The sequence below is a fragment of the Cryptomeria japonica genome, chromosome 5, assembly GCF_030272615.1.
Source record: "Cryptomeria japonica chromosome 5, Sugi_1.0, whole genome shotgun sequence".
NCBI lineage: Eukaryota > Viridiplantae > Streptophyta > Pinopsida > Cupressales > Cupressaceae > Cryptomeria > Cryptomeria japonica.
The window spans coordinates 803,640,169-803,663,149 of NC_081409.1; the positions used below are offsets into that span (position 1 = coordinate 803,640,169).

The 22,981-nt window shown below is 34.1% G+C and overlaps 1 protein-coding gene across 1 annotated transcript; it reads left to right on the top strand.

The window, feature by feature from the left end:
- Positions 1 to 21,088: 21,088 nt before the first annotated feature.
- LOC131042614 (uncharacterized) lies at positions 21,089 to 21,559 on the top strand. Its single transcript, XM_057975929.2, has one exon. The coding sequence runs from the start codon at positions 21,089 to 21,091 to the stop codon at positions 21,557 to 21,559; it is 471 nt and encodes a 156-aa protein (XP_057831912.2).
- Positions 21,560 to 22,981: the final 1,422 nt, after the last annotated feature.

Here is a 22,981-nt window from a genome sequence, read left to right on the forward strand (position 1 = left end):
TTAAATCAAACCGGAAGATGTCAATTAATTGTTCAAATGATTAAAAATTTAAATTTTAGAGAGACAATGAAAATTCTAGGCCTAAGATCATCTGAAAGTAACAATGAAAGAACTATTGTGATAAATCTATTTGATGCATATCAAGCTATTCGTTCAAAATCACGTACTAAATATTATAATGCTACTCCACATGTCAAAACATCAACCATAATGAGCAAGAAAATAAAAAAAGATCATTTGATAAGCAAAACAAGTAAGTCATTAAACATTAGTAGAAAAACATTAAGTAAAGCATTAAAGAGGTGGGAAAAAGTAGAGGAACCTAACAATAATTCTGTTTGGGCATTCTTGGGTAGACTACCATGCAAAGACAAGGTTGTTGTTGATGCACTAAGAATATTAATTAAATTTTTTTGGCATGACAACACAAGAGTTTCGCCCAGCCAAAGAGATGTTGTTAGAAGGTGAATTGGGTCTACAAATCGTGAGCCACATGCAAAGCACTATTTTGATATGACTCAAACTAAATTTTATGAAATATTCCTTCAAAAGTTTCCTCAAATAAGAATTTCTCAAATATTTTTTGAAATGGTAAAACTTTTTAATATTAAGATTAATCATGTACCCACCACATGTTGTTGTAGGATGCATATTGAATTTTCCATGGACTATGATATTTTTTGTCATATTTGTTCTACTTTGCACACTAACGATGTTTTGCAGGAATGCAATATGCAAGCACCTCCTAAGTCGGCAAGAGAATTTATTTCAAGTGTGCTATGTAATATACATGATGGTTGCATTTATTATAAGATGCCTCGTTTGGAAGGTTCTTGTGCTATATGTGGTGGTTTGTAATGTTTACCAAGATGCGTACATTTGGAGAGGACACATGAAATTGCTACAAAACTAGTCTCTTTCAAAAAATACAAGACAGTCACATATGGAGTTAAAAATGGAGAATATTTGAAGAGATGTGAGCCAGTGAAAAATGATATATGTGTAGCTGAATTTATGAAAATGTTTCAAGAGAAACTAATTTATGAGTACATAATGCATACACATAGAGCTCGATGGTTAGATGAGAAATTCAAGTTATTTAAGGACACATTTCCTCTTGGCACCATTGTCTCTATTGTTGATTTCGCTGAAAATTATACACTACAACCTCAAAATCAAGTGCAATCTATGTATTATCACTCTACACAAGTTTCTATTTTTGTACACATAGCATCCATGCATGTAGATGATAACACAGAGGAGGATAGAAAGGTTGTAAGAGAGTATCACTTCTACATAAGTGATGATCGTACTAATTCATCGGAGTTTGTACAAGGATGCTTTAAATTTTTCTATGATAGTTTAAGGGAAAGGAACATACGATACAATTGACACTTAATATGGTCAGATGCATCACACAATCCAAGAATGCAAGGATGTTTTATTGGTTGACAAGGATGCATATGACAAGCAGTGTACAACATTTTTGGAATTCCAGTGAGGCTGGACATAGTAAGGGAGAGCACGATGGTGCAAGAGCATGTGTGAAAAGAGCCCTAGCTAGAGAAGAATTGAAGTACAAAGGTGGTGCTGAGTTGATAGATGTAGAAACAATTGTGCGATGGTGTAAGTCTACAATGGATCCAGGTAATCCAGGTACGTCAATGGTTCGTAGTTATTTTTGGTTGATCACTGAATCTAACATTGAAAGTTTTCTAGATTGTTGTAGAGTTGTAGGATCGAGTGACATGCACTCATTTATGAGTTCAAATTCAAGATCACCGGTAATTTATAAGAGATAGATGGTATGTTTTTTCTCTTCATGCATGCATTGTTTGTGGGAAGAATGTGAATCACAAGAGTGGGTTGACAAATAGTCTTGTAGACCGTTGGTTCTCATTAATACATATCAAATTTACAGAGAACTACAATTGAGCCAGATTGAGACATCAGTGGATTTTGACCATATATCCGACCTAGTGGATTCAGGTGATTTTTTGAGTTAATTTTTTTGCAAGTATTTTTTTTGGTTCATTTTTTTGTACACCATACTTTATTTTTGGTATTAATTAACACTTTATAAAATGCAGGTCATGTGTATGCAATTGTTGCAGAAGAGAACAATGAAGAAGGAATGTATTACTATTTGTGTCATTGTGTTGAGCCAAAAAGAAAATTGACAACCACATCGATTGATGGAGAGGGTATTGAGTACCCAATAGGGTTCGTTGTCATGACAGGAACGTGGCTTTGGAGATACCCTATCAAGAATTCTAATGTTTGGTTGTTCGAGGACTTTGAAACACACAGACATAGTCTTCATTTCTCTAACCTTGTTGTTGTAACAAATATACATTTGATGAAGTATCGTGTTAGACCTCATAACAATATTTTATGGAAAGTTCATGAATCTGACCATGAGGCAATACTTGACACAATACGCATTAGAACCTATCCTAAAGGCTCATTTGATTGATTCTATGGTTCAGAGTAGAATGATTTTGATAATTTTGTATATATCATCAATGAAATGTTCTATATTCATTTTTTGTATATATAAATTCCCATGAGCTGATTTTTACATGTTTAGGGGCATAATTTTGAATATTTAAATGGCAATGAGCTGATTTGTACATATGTACATGCCAAATTTTGTATATTAAAATGGCGATGAGATGAATCACACATATTGTAATGCTAAATTTTGTATAAAATCCCATGAGATGATTTGTAAGACTTTTTTTTGTATAATGAAATAGCCAAGACTCGATTTGACCATATTTAGAGGCAAATTTTTGAATAATATGTGACAATGTTTGGTGACTATTTTTTGTGTCAATGTTTTGTGACTATGTTTTGAGTATATGTGATGTGATAAGGTCAATCATGAGAATTATTGATTCTTGTATAATCATGGAGAATCATTTGAGTCATTATCAGGTCATAGGGGTCATAGATTGAGACTAGATACAATTTGAGCAAAAATTGTCATTATTGTCAAAAAAATTGTCAAAAAGGTTGTCAAGCAATTTGTACATTGTGCCGGTAGGGTATGACTCTCGACGTTATGACACTTTGGGATGCATGAAAAGGGAATTCCTAGCGTAAACTTTCCCACCTAGATGCACTCGTGACTTCGGTTTGTGCACACGACGGATCAAATCAATTCTAGCCAATCCTGCAACTTTGCATTGCATGCAACTGATGGTTTTTGTAGTAGGCGAAAAAATGTTACCAATTGGAAATGGCTCCGATTCATCAAAAACTAAGATAGGATATTGTAGAGGAGCCTCACGTGAGCCCACAGGTTCAAATAGATCAATCGTATGTATCCTGGATTGGAAGAAACAATCCGTCAATTTCTTTCAATTTTTTGGACTCTGGACACTTTAGAGATCGCCCCTGTAGGGTATGAATCTTGAAATTTTGATGCTTTTGGATGCATGACATGGGATTGCCTAGGGTAAACCGAATCAATTCTAGACAATCCTACAACTTTGCATTGCATACAACTGACGACTTTTGTAGTAGGCAAAAAATGCTACCAATTGAAAATGGCTCCAAGTCGTCAAAAACCGAGATAGGCCATTGTAGAGGAACCTCACATGACCCCACAGGTTCAAAATAGATTGATCATATGTGTCCTAGATTGGAAGAAATAGTCCATCAAAGTTTGACAATTTTTTCGACTCAGGGCACTTGAGAGATCGCCCCGGTAGGGTATGACTCTTGACATTCCGACGCTTTGGGATGCATGACAAGGGCATGCCTAGCATAAACCTACCCACCCAGATGCACTCGTGATGTCGGTTTGTGCACACAGCAAACTAAATCAATTCTAGCCAATCCTGCAACTTTCCATTGCATGCAACTGACGGTTTTTGCAATACGCGAAAAAATGCTACCAATTGAAAATGGCTCCGAGTCATCAAAAACCGAGATAGGTCATTGTAGAGGAGCCTCATGCAAACCAACTAGTTCAAACAGATCGATCATATGTATCTTGGATTGGAAGAAATAGTCCATCAAAGTTTGATAATTTTTTGGACTCAGTGCACTTGAGAGATCACCCCAGTAGGGTATGACTCTCAACGTTTCGGCACTTTGGGATACATGACAGGAGCATTCCTAGCATAAAAATGCCCACCCAGACACACTCGTGATGTTGGTTTCTGCACATGACAACCAAAATCTAACCATTGCGAGCATGAGGGTGCTCTCTCACCAAACACATATTGTTGTTTATATTCATATTGTCGATTTTTGTTGTTTATATTCATATTGTTGATTACATATGCAAATATTCATTTAAATTTATAAGAGGCCAGCCACCAAATACAGTGAATACACAATAATGAACTTAATACAACAAGTTTTGGAGGGTTAATTCAACATTTTAGAAATTTTATCAAATCATATTCCATGATTGCAATGTTTAATATCATATATTTTTGTTGTTTATATTCATATTGTTGATTACATAGGCAAATGATCAATTAAATTTATAAAAGGACAACCACAAAATACAACGAATACAAAATAATGAACTCAGTATACATTTATTGGATTGAATATCAACATTTATATATATCAAAAAAAGGCATGTCTGCCAAGTCAATACAAGTATTACAAAAATATGGCATATGCCATGTCCAAATTGATATACAATAAAAATGTAGAATATATCTACATGTATTGGTCATTCTATGACCAAAACTAACACTATATGATCCTAAACTTGTGGTGGATCATCAAATCAAGCCTCTTCGATGCAATACGGGGCTCTGTAGATGGCTACAAAACCACAATTCAAAAGCCAAGTTAGAATTATTTGGTAGAAAATAGTTCACAATTAACAACATAACTATGCATTTAACTATAATTCCTTTGCAATTCAAATGTAGATTACCTCATCGGTTGATCCAGGAGCTAATGTCTTTTCTCTCCTCTCCTTGTCACTCTTAGGAGTTTTCTTGAAGACATACTTAAAAGGATCCACATTATGGCCATACCACAAAGGGGTCTATTGTAGATTAAATGTACAATTAATATAATGTACTAACATAAATATAGCAAAAACACTTAAAAGTTATAATATAGAGAACAATGACGTACCCGTGCTTGAGATGCTTCTCCAATGGACTGAGGATGGCTCACTATCAATGGAGAAACTATCGCTATTACCTATACAAAAAATGATCAAAGATTAAATACAATTAATTTAATGATAAGTATTGCAGGTTAAAAACAATTAATGTAATATATCAAACAAAAGTGTACCGGATCCTGAGATGCTTCTCCAGTGCATGGAGGAGGGTTCACCATTAATGAAATAGCTATCGATATTTCCTGTATGAAAAAATTATAAGATTATAATATATCACAAGTTCACATGTATGCGTGCATATAATCGTGAAATCAAGAAAATAAAGTAGAGATACATACCTCCTCCCTCTCTTGATCCACGAGCGAATCAGGTGCATTCAACAAATCCACATAGGTCAATGGTCGTTGTACATGTAAAATAGACAAAAAACACTAATCAATCTACAAACCCCAACTAATACTTGATTTCAACATTTTCAAACAATGGTACAACTAAAAATATGTTCAATTACCTTCTTCCCACATTTTGGCGTCTTTGAGGAATTCTTTTTCTTAGGACGAGCCCTAGACACGGAGGGGGTACCCTAAAAAAAATAAATTAACATGAGATATTAGTGAAGATAACATATTAAACATAATTTTAAAAATCTAAAATGAAATGACTTGGATATTCCATCAAAACAATACATAAAAAGGGTTGTACAAAATATGATACCGTATAGCCTTGTAGGCCAAAATCGATCGCTGAGAGCATGATGTCATGAATCTGGGACATTTGGTCCCCTGTCAACACCTACAAACCAAAAATTGGACCAAGCATTAAAGATAGTTAGTATATCTTGTATTTTTTTTGAATTCAAAGTGTACTATTCTATTTTAACATGTTACACCATTTATACCTCAAGCTTCGAAGTTGCAACTATAATAACTAGGGGAGGAGTATGGGATACCGTTGTTGCATCCTGAAATGCATATTATTTTTCTCAATTTAAATCAATGTATAAATGAAAATTCATTTATGTCATTACAAATTTAAAGTGACTGATGAATAAAATGCTATGAATTCAAATCAACACACCTGTGTCTGTTGCTGATGGGCAAACACCATGTCCATCAACTCATCTATCAGTGCGAAATCCTCAGCCATGTGGGTCTGACATCTACACTAGCCGCATCATCTATCCCCAAGCATATCCCCGAGCAACTGACACACATATGTTGGATGGGCTCTTTGTCACCGTCTGAAGCAACTAATGGCTCATCATCCAGTACAATAGGGTGTGCTAACGATGTCCCATGCTGGATGATGGAACTAGTCAACATTGTGGTCACCTAAAGAGTCTGTAACTCCATCGACTCTTTCAACTCTACTGGGACAACCTGATGCACCTTGGGTTTGGGTGCTAGGGGGTTGCGACTCTCCGTAGGTAATCGCCTACGGGCTCCAGGTCTATCTTGGGTAGAGTCACCACCTCTACCATGAAACTCTCTCATGTCAAAATAGTTTGGCCGCACATTGAGCATAAACTCACAATATACTTTTCTCAAAAAATACAATGGTACCTCATAATTAATACAAGGTGGATCATCAAAGACCATCCACCACCTCTGCCAAAAAAGATTCTTCATCTGCACATTGGTACACCAATGTATGGGAAACCTCTTTGTATTAAGAGGTAAGGACTAACCAGTTTTGGGATCAACAAAAAGGGCACATATTTCTTTTTTACTAATATTTTTATTTTTTGACTCCCTCGTATGATAGCCCATCGACATAGAATTGACGACACCTATCCCTAAAGTTTCCCCATTTGATAATTTGTGAGGAGACAACTATCGCATCACTAGCTAATGTTTCTAGGCTAGTGGCGAGGGATTGATGATGCTCAAGTTCAGATGTTTTCAATTTATCAATTAGTCTATTGATTTTAGACATATTTTGTCCTAACTGATTAATTAATTGCTCCTTTGTTTCAGGTGTGTGGTCAAAAGGAGGAATTGGGGGTGTATCTTGTGGGGTTTCAAGAGGTGCATTTGGTTGTTCTAGTTGTGGATTAGAAGAATCTAGTTTTTGAAACAAAAAATGAAAAAACCTAATCAAAATTAATGAAATTAAGTTCAAAATGTAGAACAAATTGAACAAACAAGAAAGAAAGACAAAAATTAACAAAAACTAACCTTGATCCATAGTGTCTGGAGGAGAAATCTAGCACCCCATTCGCATTTTAGGAGAGAAAATGAAGAAAATAAAAAATAAAAAACGTGCCATTCACAAGAAAATAAGACCCAGCTTTTTTTTAAAAACGTTTTTGGACAGGTATCACGTACCCGGTTCTTTAGGGATTATTAGCATGTATGCGCTCATTTTCCTATAACTAGCCCATATGCGCTCATTTTCCTAAAGGTAGTGCGTACGCGCTACTTATCCTAAAAGAAGCGCATACGTGCTACCTTCTCTAGTCTTGGGAACAACAAACCCTAGCACGTATGTGGTCATTTCGAATTTTAGAACCGCGTACGTGCTGCTTGTTTTTCCATGTTTTTTCTGGGTGGTGTCCACTTTTATGACCACCATCTTTGTGCACATACCCTATAAACTTTATCAATAATTTGAAGAGAAAATATATTCCTACCCAAGAGTTTTAATTAAATTAACCTTAGGTTCACGTTTTGTGGGAATTGGATGAAAGCAATGCAAAGCCTCTCAAATGTATTTGGTTGTCAAGATGTACTAGAGCCTAACAAGGCCTAATCTTCAATGGTAGATTCACAAAATAAATGTTCTAAAGGTTGTAGTTATGAATCAAGGAAAATTATGGCATGAGAGATCTAGGAGCCAATAGAGATGGTTTACACTTATGTTATGAAATAAGAACTCATTAAATGATTTTGGTCAAAAGAGTGAAAATATGGCTCGGTGATAAGAGAAAGGAGGAAGAGAACATAAAAGAGAGGGAAAACACCTAAGATGAAGAAGTTAAAAGAAAGAAATATTGAATTAAAAATAACTAAGTTTAAGAAGGGAACAAGGGTGACATGGGAAAGAAGCTAGGGCATGACTTAAGAATGAAGAAAAGGAGATATAAAGTGCTTAAAAAAAACTCAAACGATAAAGTGGCTATAATTTGTATAAAATATAATATCATGATTAAATAGTATGCAAATATTTTTTTTACATTTTTCTACCTTAGTAGGCTTATGAAACTATAGAATAGGAAGTTTCACAAAGTAAGAGTATGATAAATATCATGAAAAACAAAAGATACCTTTCACCATATGAGACATACATTATTTTTTTGTTTCTTAATTCTTTAGTTTTATGTATATACTCATCCTTGTAAAACGTTTATAAAAAGAATAATCAATGCAGGTCAACAAGTGAAAAGATTAAACAAATACAAATGGAAACACATATGTGAATCCTAAATGTATCTAAAATGATAAAAAATTATGATCTATGTATAGGCTAGAAAAAAATACATTCACCATACCATGAAAGGCCTATGCAAATAATAAAAAAAATTGACACATAATTAATAACTTAGTTTTTAGGTGAAATATTTTAAGATTTGCCCATAAAAGAATAAAGTAAATGAGGTGTGATAGTGGTCCATGATAAACAAAGGAACACATTGACAAAAACTAAGAATACATGAGAAACCAAAAATTATAAACTAGATAGTAAAAATTACTGGGGCTATAAGGTAGTCACTTCAAATAAATGAGGCTAGATTGGGCCAATAATAAAATATGGATGATGACAACTGATAAAGGAAATAAAGGAAATAAAGGAAAAAAAATAAATGGCTTTGAAACTAGATCGATGTCTTAAAGGTTACCATAAAATAAAGAAATAGAAATTGAAAATTGATGATTCCACTAATGGTTATAAGATAATCACAAATTTGGATAGAGAATTTAGATAGATTTATAAGGTAACTACCCTGATAAGGAATCACAAAATGTAAATGTATCTCGTCCCCTCAAGTGATTTAAGAGGCCAAATTATATTATGGTAGATAAATATACCAAGAGGAGTATAAAATATGAGAGAAAGGATTAAAAAAGAATCACAAGGATAGATTGATAAGAAGAGAGGGATATAGAGGTTATATCCCCAAGATTGGGAAAACTACCTATGCTCTATTATAGTGAATGGAACAAAAGTAAGGATAGATAAAGATGAGAATAAAGAATAAGATAATGAATAAGATGTAGTTCCCCTAAAATAGAGAAGAGAAAAATGGTACATGGGAGATGAGAGAAGAAATAGAAAGAGCACTATACTAAATTTTTCAAAGTATGAGAGAATTAGCATATTCTCTCAAAGAGATGATAGATGAAAAATATTGTGAAGAGGAAGATATGATATTTCTCCTAAATTTACAAAAGTGTAATAAAAAACCAAGACCAAATTGCTCATTATTAGTCTCAACCATCTTCATTGTCTTCAAACTCTTTTAAAGCTCAATACCATAAGACCATTCTTGGAAGTGGTTTCACTCTAAGAGGGAGGGGTGAATCAGAGTGAGATAAATTTCTAAAAACCTAGGCAAACTTGAAATTTTCTTTTAAGGTTTTTCTAACACAATAAAAAGGTTTGCATTAGGTTGAAATAAGAAAACTGCTAATCAAGAATATTCAATCCTTTCAAGATCAAAGAAGATCATTCAATATAGTTTAACTAAACGATCTGCATATGCTCTATGTGACACATCTTTTACTGCAGCTAATAGATGAACCAAAAAAAAAATCACATGCAATTATCATAACATATTTTATTGACAATAATTTGCAGATAAATGAATGATATTATGTATCAGAGTCTGACCAAATGAACGAACATAAAACAGTGACCAAAGATTCACAGAAACAATATACAACACAAAAATTTATTGAGTGGAAAAACCCTCATTGGGTATTAAAAACCACTCGTAACCTGTCATCTTTATTCCATCTCAAAAAATCAACTTATCACAATGGTGGAGTCTCTACCCAATACCTTCTTGAAAATGTCAACCATAGTTCAAAGAAAACCTCAAAGATAAAGAACCTTGATGGAGTCTGAGATCAACACCTTACAAACTTAAGAACATGTGAGTACTTGCTCTCAACACTGACCCTACAATTGCATTGTATTTGCAGTTCCAAAATCATGGTTGATAACAACTAACATGAACATTTTCAATGAAAACTAGTTGAACAATACACTATTGAACAATATTATAAACTGTCAATCTTAATATTAGCAATACCACAATAGCTCGAGACTATTCAAAGACAAAAAAATCTCCTCTAAAGACATTAACCATAATCTGTTCAAGAAAACCCTCTTCTCTATTTTTTATAATCGGCCTAAAGGAAAAAGAAAAAAATAGAGATACGTATCATAATCCACACTATTCTCCCCTTCTGTTTTTTATATATATGCATCTCTTCAAACATCAAAACAAAAATACCTTTTTCGAAAACTCAAAAACTCATAACGAAATAACTCTTATGGAAACTAATTTCTTAGCCAACTGACAATAGTTAAGCCTTTTAATAAACAATAATCTGAATCTTGGCCTTTTACTTATTAACCTGAAAAAATACCTAACAATGCGAGTGAAAAGTCAAACAAAAGAACTGAAAAACTTGTATGGAGTGTATACATCTTTTTCTTGAAGTCCACTTTCATATGCATCTATTTACACGAACATGAAACAAACTAAATCAACCGAACCAATGAAGAAACTGTCTGGTAGAAACTGCGAGAGATACATAGCGGCTAAGGTTCAAAGATGCTTTCTAAAGAAAGCTAAAGTATGATATGCGATCCCCAAAGTGAATCTTAATATTAGCAATACCACAATAGCTCGAGACTATTCAAAGACAAAAAAATCTCCTCTAAAGACATTAACCATAATCTGTTCAAGAAAACCCTCTTCTCTATTTTTTATAATCGGCCTAAAGGAAAAAGAAAAAAATAGAGATACGTATCATAATCCACACTATTCTCCCCTTCTATTTTATATATATATGCATCTCTTCAAACATCAAAACAAAAATACCTTTTTTGAAAACTCAAAAACTCATAAGGAAATAACTCTTATGGAAACTAATTTCTTAGCCAACTAACAATAGTTAAGCCTTTTAATAAACAATAATCTGAATCTTGGCCTTTTACTTGTTAACCCGAAAAAATACCTAACAATGCGAGTGAAAAGTCAAACAAAAGAACTGAAAAACTTCTATGGAGTGTATACATCTGTTTCTTGAAGTCCACTTTCGTATGCATCTATTTACACCAACATGAAACAAACTAAATCAACCAAACCGATGAAGAAACTGTCTGGTAGAAACTACGAGAGATACATAGAGGCTAGGGTTCAAAGATGCTTTCTAAAGAAAGCTAAAGTATGATATGCGAGCCCCAAAGTGAATAACAAATAATTTCAAATCTGAAGAATATCAAGTGCCAACAAAGTAGTGGCTCATAACCTGTCCTACAAACATGATAAAACTACCCACGTGCCAAGTGAAATGATATTTATTAATTAACTCTCGTAAAAATGACTACCAAGTGGGATAGCTCAACCACAACATGACTTAAGTCATAATTGCCAAGTGTTAGCTGAAAATACTCATCAAAGTATCCATAGACAAGAAGTCACCACATAAGATATGCACTTTATATAAAGAGTCAAAGCTCCAACCTGTCATCTCAATAACCGCATGCCAAATGAAACTCATTAGAGTGATAGACATCAAGGACAACAACATAAGGGTAAGACCAACAAACTCCCCCTTTGTCCTTGATGGCAAAAAAATATGCCAATAATATGTACTTTGGAATGACGTTAACATTAACCATGAACCACGCAATGCCAATAACATGAATCATGAACCATGAACCATGAGCTATACAATGCCAAAAACATGAATCATGAACCATGAACCATGCACTGCCAATGACATGAACCATGAACCATGATTCATAAACCATGCAATGCCAATGACATGAACCATGAATCCTGAATCATAAACCATGCAATCAACAAAGCAATTTGAGCATCACCAAAGCCAAACTGATACGATCTGATCAAAGAAAACAGAGAATCAACCTGAGCATAATTTGAACCAACCAAGAATCAATCTGAGAAGCAAACAAAGAACTAACCTGAGCATAACAATTTGAATCAATCATAAACATAATCTGAACCTGAGCATAATAATTTGATGAACATAATCTCAACCTAATCATAATAATCTAAATCAATCATGAACATAATCTGAACCATGAACATAATCTGAGACATCTCCCCCTTTTTGTCTTCAAGGACAAAGGTTGAAAGAATAGCTGCAAGATATAATGAGGAGAAGTGATAGGTAATAACAAATACAGCAACATAAAGCTACTGGTGGAGAGCAAAGCTCCCCCTCAACCAATGAATATATGTGTTAAACAAGAGTAGACTGAGAGACAACTCCCAATTGTAACCGAAGCCTTTCAAATGCATCTGTAGCTAAGGGCTTGGTAAAAATGTTCACAACCTGTGCTTGAGTAGGAACATATTGCAATGTAACTTCATTAGCCAATACTTTGTCAAGAAGAAATAGTAACCTAGTTGCAATGTGTTTCATTCTGGAATGCATCACAGGATTTTTAGAGACTTATAGCACTATTATTATCACAAAAAATAGTGAGGGGTTTGTCAACAATAATACCCATATCTAGAAGAGTTTGAGCCATCCATAACAACTGAGTACAACAAGATGTAGCAGCAACATATTCGTCTTCTGCTGTGGAAAGTGAGATGCAATCTTGTTTCTTACTGTACCATGCCACAAGACTATCACCAAGGAAAAATGCAACACCACTGGTACTTTTTCTGTCATCCACACACCCAACCCAATCAGCGTCAATATAGGCCAGCAGAGTAAAATTATCATTTCTAGGATACCAAAGACCAAAATCAAGAGTACCCTTAATGTATTTTAGTATGCTTTGAACAGTTGTAAAATGAGACTGTTTAGGAGAAGGCTGGAATCTAGAGACCATACATACTACTTGCATCAAATCAAGTCTAGATGCAGTTAAGTATAGTAAACTGCCTATCATTGACCTATACATAGTTTTATCAACAACAAGAGTTTCATCCACTTTAGATAATTTGTAGCCAGTAACCATAGGAGTACACAATGCATTGCATTCAACCATTTGAAACTGCTATAGCATATCTTTGGCATATTTTGTTTGTGAAATAAAAATACTATTTCCAAGTTGAGTAACTTGAAGTTGAAGAAAAAAAATAGTTCTCCTAACATTGATATTTCAAATTCAAAAGTCATTATCTTGGAAAAAATTTTAGATAGTGCATCATCATTACTGCCAAAAATAATGTCATCAACGTAAACTTCTACAACAAGAATATCATTACTTTCTTTCTTGATATAAAGATTGCTATCCACACTACCTCTGATGAAACCATTTTCTATCAAATGTGAATCCAACCAAGAATACCAAGCTTTAGGATATTTTTTAAGGCCATAAAGATCCTGTTTTAACCTGTAGACATGATCAGGTTTGTCTAAAGAAATAAATCCTTCAGGATGTTCCATATAAACCTCTTCTTCCAAAATTCCATTCAAGAAAGTAGTTTTAACATCCATTTGGTAAACCTTAAAAATTTCAAAGCAAGAATATGGTAAAAATATTCTAATTGACTCAATGCGAGCCACATGTGCAAAAGTCTCACCAAAGTCAACACCTTCTTGTTGAGCATACCCTTTGCATACAAAACGTGATTTATTCTGTACTACTTTACCCACTTTACCACACTCATCTAGTTTGTTTCTGAAAATCCATTTTCCACTAATTACGTTTTTATTGTCAGGTCTTCGGACTAACTCCCAAGTTTTATTTTTCTCAATCTGACTGATTTTTTTTTGCATTGATTTCAAAAAACAATCATCATTCAAAATATCATTAACATTCTTAGGCTCAAAGTTAGTTACCAAATAGAATTGTTCAGCAATTTGAGCTTGTTCATCAAGTTTGACTCTTCTTCTTGTTAAAATTCCAGCATCTTTATCCCCAATAATCAGATTTTGAGGATGCCTCTTAGTAATAATCTTGAAGGGTGTAGATAGAGGTGATGTTACTTTAGGACTTGATACATTCTCCTGCTGAGAGTTATATGCAACAACAAATTCAAGAGATCTGCCAAGTATTAAAGTAGGCTCCTCTTCGACATCCTGAACATGATTATTATCTAAAAACACCTTCTCATTAAATGTGACATTTATAAATTCAATGATCTTATTCAGCCTTATATTGAAGCATTTATAGGCTTTACTATGCGTAGAGTATCCTAAAAGGATACCCTCATCTGACTTAGACTGGAAACTGCCAAGATTTTCATCATCCTTTTTAATAAAACATTTGCAACCAAAGATCTTAAAATATTTAATAGCTACAAAATGACCATACCATAGTTCATATGGAGTAATTTTATACTTCCCTCTGATCTGCACTCTTTTTAGCATATAGACTATTGTATGAACAACTTCTTTCCAGAACCTATCAGGCAACTTGGCTTCATCTAACATAATTCTGGCCATTTCCTTGACAATTTTTTTCTTCCGCTCAACTACCCCATTTTGTTGGGGTGTTCTAGTAGCAGCATACTGTCTTTTTATGCCATGATATTCACAATACTCAATGAATTCTTGTGAGGTAAATTCTCCTCCGTTATCTAATCTCAAACATTTAAGTTTGAAATCTGATTCTTTCTCGACCAATTTACAAAAGATCTTGAATCTTTCAAATTCTTGTGACTTGTGTTTGAGAAAAGTTACCCAAACCATTCTTGTGTAATCATCAATAAATAGCATGAAATATTTTTCACCATTGATAGACTTTTTCCTAGTAGGACCACATAAATTAGTGTGAACTAGCTACAAAGGTTTAGTAGAGGAATGTTCTTTTGATTTGAAACTTGCCTTTGTTTGTTTGCCTTTGACACATCCAGAGCAAACAATATTTTTAGGTTTACTGAGCACTGGTAGACCTCTTACATTCTGATATTTACTGATTTTAACCAAATTATCGAAGTTTATGTGGCCTAGATGTTTATGCCACACCCAGTTATCTTCAACTTGACTCATAAGACACATACCTTAATTTCTTTCATGATTTGATGAGACAAGGAGATTGTATATATTTCCACGTGTTCTTAGTCTCGTTGCAATTGTTTTACGAGATTTTGTTTTGATTGCACAACCTTGTGAATTGAATGAGACTTTGTACCCACTATCACAAATTTGTATGACACTTAAAAGGTTGTTTTAAGGCCTTCTACATAATAGACATCATGAAAAGGTGTATTATCATTTAGAAGTAAAGACCCTCTACCTTTTATTTGAATCTCGGAATTGTCACCAAACATTACAACACCACCATCATAATTTTCAAGTTTCAAGAACTTATCTTTATCTCCTGTCATGTGGTTAGAACAACCACTATCAACAACCCAAAAGGTTTTCTTACTAGAGAGAAAAGTAGTTTGAACAAGCATGGATTGTTCTATGTTATTAACTTGTTTGGGTTTCCAAACCTTTCTTGTACTTGATTTATTTTGTCTGCACTCATTTGAAGTATGACCAATAGCATTATACTTGAAACATCTAATTGTTTTAGGGAAACCAAAATATTGATTTCGACCAAAACTTGATGGTCTGGGCACCATAAATTTGCAGGTGCTCACTTTATGACTGAATCTGCTATAGAAGAAACAATATCCATTGAAGAAAGGATTAAATCTGAAATTATTCCATTTGTTTCCAAATAGATGCTCCTTATTATCAGTTTTTATATTCCGGCCTACAGAATTTGAGCACTCACCTATGTTGGTGAGCTGTTTTTGTTTCCCTAGCATGTTATGCAAGTGAATAGTTCTTTCATGATCTTCAACTTGATTTTTAAGAGAATTAATCTGATGTTTGAGTGTTAGAATCTCTTGTTCTTTGTCAGAAAGTACTGATCTAAGATTCTCTATAACTCTTTTGGAGTCATCTAACTCACTTTGAAAAGAAATAGTTAGATCATCTAAACTTTTCTCCTAGGAGCAGATGATTTTCTTGAGTTTTTAAATTTCTTAAAGAGTGCAAAGTAGTTCACCTTCAAGATTTATCTCACAGTTCTCAGAATCTGATTGACTATTGGATTTACTAATTGTTTTATTGTCTGTATTTTTAGATGAATCATTTTCAGCCATGAAAAAAGTTTCACCTTCATCACCCAAAGAGTCATCTGACTCATCATTAGAGTCTTCTTTGCAGAGTAGACTCTTTTTCTTTTTAAAATTGTTAAAGTTGAACTTTTCCTTAGAAATGAAAACCTTTTTCTTGTACTATTTTTCAAATTGATGATCATCATCATTTTGTTTAGTGTAAGGGCATTGGGATGCAAAGTGACTAGCTTTGCCACATGCAAAACATTTCAGAGGCAATTTGCTTCTGTATTTATTTTTGAGCTTTCTTACTAATAGAGCTTCTAAAGAATCAGATAATTTTGATTCACTATCCACATCCTCTTTCTTCTTTGTTTTGAAAGTGGACTCTTTTAATGATAAACTAGTAGTGTCAACTTTATTTTTTCTCATTTCAAATTCAGTCAAGGTTCCTTGAAGATCATCTAGGGTAAGCTTATTGATAATTTTCCTTTTCGTCTAGGGTAGAAACTTTAGTTTCATATTTAGGCAACAGAGTTCTAATTACTTTCTTAACCACGGTGAATTCATCAACCTCTTCACCTAATCCTCTCAAACCATTTACAACTTCATCAATCCTTAGAAAGTAATCAACAACTTTTTCATCATCTTTCATTCTCATTTCCTTGAACCGAGTTTCAAGGGTGAGAATTTTAGACTGTTTGACTTTTTCATTTCCTTGATAGATGTTTTCAAGTTTTTCCCAAATCTCATGTGCAGATTTTCAATGCATTATCTTAACAAAGACATCTTTAGTGAGCCCACACAATATATCATGTTTGGCTCTTGCATTCATTTCATATTATTTTTTTCCATCAGGATCTGTTGGTATAGTAATAGGTACTGTGTATTTACTGCAAACAATATTCCAGACATCTAGGTCTATAGATATCAGATATGTTTCCATTCTGATTTTCCAGAATAAATAATCAGTTCCATCAAATAATGGAGCTCTAGTAATAGATGACCCCTCTTGAGACATGACTAAAGAACTTCCAAGACCAAGATCTATCCTAGGAAGACATAATTATGCAAAACCCTATGCTTTGATACCACTTGTTGGAAGTGGTTTCACTCTGAGAGGGGGGGCGTGGTGAATCAAAGTGAGATAAATTTCAACTTCGAAAAACCTAGGCAAACTTGAAATATCCTTTTAAGATTTTTCTAACACAATGAAAAGGTTTGCATTAGGTTGATATAAGAGAATTGCTAATAAAAAATATTCAATCCTTTCAATCTATCAAAGAAGATAGTTCAATATAGTTTAACTAAATGATCTGCATATGCTCTATGTGACACATCTTTTACTGCAGCTAACAGATGAACCAAAAAAAAATTTCACATGCAATTATCATAACAAATTTTATTGACAATAATTTGCAAATAAATGAATGACATTATGTATCATAGCCTGACCAAATGAATGAACATAAAACAGTGACCAAAGATTCACAGAAACAATACATAACACAAGAATTTCTTGAGTGGAAAAACCCTCATGGGGTATAAAAAACCACTCGTAACCTATCATCTTTATTCCATCTCAAAACATCAACTTATCATAATGGTGGAGTCTCTGCTCAACACCTTCTTTGAAATGTCAACCACAGTTCAAAAATAACTTCAAAGATAAAGAACCTTGATGGAGTCTGAGCTCAACACCTTACAAACTTAAGAACCTATGAGTAGTTGCTCTCAACACTGACCCTACAACTACATTGTATCTGCAGTTCCAAAATCATGGTTGATAACAGCTAACATGAACATTTTCAATGAATACTAGTTGAACTATACACTATTGAACAGTATTATAAACTGTCAATCTTAATATTAGCAATACCACAATAGCTTGAGACTATTCAAAGACAAAAGAACTCCATTAAAGACATTAACCATAATCTGTTCAAGAAAACCCTCTTCTCTATTTTTTTATAATCGGCCCAAAGGAAGAAAAAAACAACAGAGATACGTATCATAATCCACACTATTGTCCTCTTCCATTTTATATATATATGCATCTCTTCAAACATCAAAACAAAAATACCTTTTTCAAAAACTCAAAAACTCATAATGGAAGAACTGTTATGGAAACTAATTTCTTAACCAATTGACAATAGTTAAGCCTTTTAATAAACAATAATCTGAATCTTGGCCTTTTACTCGTTAACCCGAAAAAATACTTGACTATGTCGAGCAAAAGTCAAAATAAAGAACTGAAAAACCTGTATGGAGCGTATACATATTTTTCTCGAAGTCCACTTTCCTGTGCATCTTTTTACACGAACATGAAGCAAACCAAATCAACCGAACCGATGAAGAAATTGTCTAGTATAAACTGTGAGAGATACATAGTGGCTAGGGTTCAAATATTCTTTCTAAAGAAAGCTAAAGTATGATATGCAAGCCCCAAATTGAATAACAAATAATTTCAAATCCGAAGAATATCAAGTGCCAACAAAGCAGTGGCTCGTAACCTGTCCTACAAAAATCATAAAACTGCCCACGTGCCAAGTGAAATGATATTTATCAAGAAACTCTCGTAAAAACCAACTACCAAGTGGGACAGCTCAACCACATTATGATTTAAGTCATAATTGCCAAGTGTTAGTTGAAAATACTCAACAAAGTACCCGTAGATAAGAAGTCACCACGTAAGATCTGCACATAAACCAAAGAGTCAAAGATCCAACCTGTCATCTCAATAACCACATGCCAAATGAAACTCATCGGAGTGACAACATCAAGGACAACAATGTAAGGGTAAGACCAACAACCATTGGGTGATCAAACGGTAAACAATTTAAATTTTTGGTCTTGTTTTAGCTATTTCCCTTATTCATGCCACTTCACCCTTACTAAAGTGTGTGAGTGTTGTTGGTTGGTGTGATTTTTTAATAACTCTATAAACATATAAGAAAATTCAAATTATTGTGATCCACCTTATTGATTGTTTAGTTCTTGTTTCTTAGTATCCTTATCTTTTGTCTTTTCTAATTTGTCAATTAAACTATAAATTATTTTAAATTCAATATGACTTTTTAAATTATTATTTTTATTAATATTAATATTTATATATATAATAATATGAAACTTATTAAAAATATAAAAAAACACATTTGATTATATAATACTTTATTTAAATTTAAAACACAAAGAGTTCTTAAAAAGTCATCTGTGTGAATACTATTTGAACTCAAAAACAAATAACCATAAAATTCTCCCTGAAATATTGTATTTGGAAGCTAAAAATATAATATTTAACTTTAAAAGGGCGAAAGGTTAGGGTGAAATAAGTTGAGGACACTATGTAATTGTGAGCGATTTATTAGGAGATCCTCTCCCATTAATTTGTAGATAATTCCCCAGTTTGTCATTTTTCAATTTGATGCATTTGGTCTCCGGATTCTGTTTCTAATTAATTACTCGACTACGATGGTTTTGTGCCCGATCCTGACTTCATCTTCCAATCTCTCCTTTCCTTCCTTTATATCCTCTCAAAAGAAGCTACACAATAAGCAAACAAGTTCTTCCATCTACCTCAGATCTTCCTCTATTTACCCTTCCTATCAGAAACTTATAACCAAGTTTCCATGAAAGGCGATATAAGCAACGTTCAGAACAGCGCCAAAGACAGATCATTTCACAGAATAATGAAGGCGCTGTCTCCATTACCATACCTTGGCAAAGCTCGGGAATTACTACGTCAGAAGCCTCAACAAATTGGCCGCAGGCGCTACCTACTCCAGAACGGATGACGAATACGGCGAGCTTGTGAGGGCCGCGTCGCAGAGGAGAAATTTGAATTCGAGTTCAAGGTCAAGATTAGCGCTATACAAATTGGCTTCTTCAGAGCAGGCGTTTGCGAGGAGCAGAACCGTGGTGCCCTCTGTCTGCACGATATACGAGGATGAGCCATACGACTTTCCCACCACTTTACCCATGAGCTTTAGCATCGCTGCTTCGCGGTACCCTCGCTCTTGCAGCTCTTCTAAGCCTTACGATTTCCATCCTAAATAAAAAATTAATTGCTGGGTAAGGCATCGAAGCGGCAGAGCTTCTTGGATTTGATTTTTATACTTGTTCTGTTTCTCATTGAGTTAATTGTTGGGTTATGGTTTATGAGTATTTAAGGCCGACTGCAAACAATTTTATTATAAGAAATTTTACCTGTGAAAGTTTGAAGTTACCAATTTTACTTTAAATTGAGCAATCTACCTGCTATGTTGGACATACCTGTTCTATTAGACGTTCCCATTGTTCCTGTAAATTGTTTGCGTGGAACACTTACTTTTTGGAATACACTTACTTGTTTGGGTGCAATGCATTTACTTTATATATTATATACGATTGTTAGTTAAACTAAACGCGTTTGTAATATTTTTAACTATATTGCTTACATTCCTCCACTCTTAAAAGATCTCAAAACTTGGTGGGAACGCGGTAGCCTGTCAAATATGATGAACTACCTGCTCATCCTTTTCATTTGTAAGCTTGACAACGTCAAAAGAGAGCGGTCGAATGTCTGGTTCTACCTTGACATTTTCTTCCACGCTCTTCTCACCTATCGCCATTCACAATTCTTAATCGTACATAAATATCCCTCCGATTCATCTTTAATCGCAACGTGAAGAAGCCATTCACTATATTTTCAGACGCTTCTGCAAACTTTTAGTTTCTGGTAGAAAGGCTTTGCGCGACATCAGAGTCTTCATATTAATTGATTTCTGATGGAAGGCGGCAATAATAGCAAAGCCAGCGGTGACATTTCCAAAAAGAGGCGAGTTAAATCATTGTGTAGGGGAATAAAGGCTTTGTCCCCTCTTCGCTACCTTGCCAAAGCCAGAGACTTTTATATGAAAAGCATATCTGAGTGTGCAGGGAGGGCTAATTATAGCGGTCTTGGTGTTTCTATTCTCGGCCTGCCAAAGAGCTTCAGCATCTGCTCTCTTAGAAATGATGATGAATTTGCTGAGCTTGTTAGTGCCGCTTCACAGAGGAGCGAATCATCTCCTGTGGCACAACAGAAGGTGATTCCGAAAAGCTTTAGCAGTAATAGGGCACCTTCTGTGGGAAGGATTGACGAGGACAGCCCCTGCTATTTTGGTGGGTCTTTCAGAAAGATTGCTGCCCAACCAGATCTTCGTTTCCCTCGTACGCGAAGCTGTCGTCCTGCGAGAACTTCCCTCTGTCCAAAATAAACTGTTGTGTGTATATGTGTGGGACCGTCGCATCAACATTACTGATCATGCTGATGTATTGGGTACATCAGATAGTTGGATCGTCCTACGTCTCTGATACTGGTCTTATCTTCTAACTGTCTTGTTTATGTTCTTATGGGCTAGACTTTATCGGTCCTACATCAAATCTATTTTCAGCAGTTCTAGTCAAATAGATGAAGTCTAATATGAATGTGGCGCGAGTATGGCAAATAGATACTTGAATCGATTAACACTTACATGTATTAATAGAATATAGAATGTAATCATCAATGATGCTACACGTCTGATATGAAAATTGTTCCAGTGATAATGCTTAATCCACATGAATCACAACCACCGTTAGTTTTGGTTGCCAGCTAATGTCTAGGTTTCCACCTTAGAAGAGCCTTTGTGTTTTATTTTTCCCTACTGTGGCAGTTGTTTCCTCTGTTAACATCTATAGGAAGCTATTTCTGCTCACTCTAGACAACTGTCTTGCTGTTGTGTTATGTTTTGTAATAAGTTTTTCTATGTATTATATTGTTTGCATTTTTGCTAAGCACTCTCTTGTAGGAGTCCAACTCCACAGAGCTGCAAGCTACAAGAAGCTAGGAGTTGAGTCTGTATGAAGCGTTTAATTTGTTACTGAAGAAGGTTGTCATTGTGAATGAGTTGAAGCTCTATCAAATGTAATGTTTCTGCTGATGAATTTAATTTTCAATGTTTAGTTTCTATATTTCTGCTCCCTTTTTGTTCTAATGTTCTGATGGGAAGGGAGAAGAGAGGAATATCTGAGGTAGGCGGAAGAACTTGTTTGCTTATTGTGCAGCTTCTTTTCAGAGGATATATATAAAGGAAGGAAAGGAGAGATTGGGAGATGAAGTCGAGATAAGGCACAAAACCATCGTAGTAGAGTAATTGATTGGAAACAGAATCAAGATACCAAATGAATCATATGAAAAATGACAAACTAGGGAATTATCTGCAAATTACAAATAAATCGCTCACAAATACATGGTGTCCTCAACTTATTCTCGTTATAACCTTTCGCCCTTTTAAAGTTAAATACTATATTCTTAGCTTGCAAATGGAATGTTTAGTTGGTAGGCGATGATCGATTCGAGGAAAATTTTATGCTTATTTGTTTTTTAGTTCAAATAATATTCACAAACATGACTTTTCCAGAATTAATATCTTAAATCTTACTAAGATATATATGATGTGTTTTCTATTATTTTATTTAAGTATTAATATTATAAATAGTAGAAAAGAAGGCTCTCTAAAAGGTCACATCATCAAGTCTACAAGATACAGTCTTAATCAACAAATTTAAAATGACAAAATAGAAAGTTATTAAGAAACAAGATCTAGCCACTAATATTAATATTTATAATGGGTCATCAACAAATTTAAAATGACAAA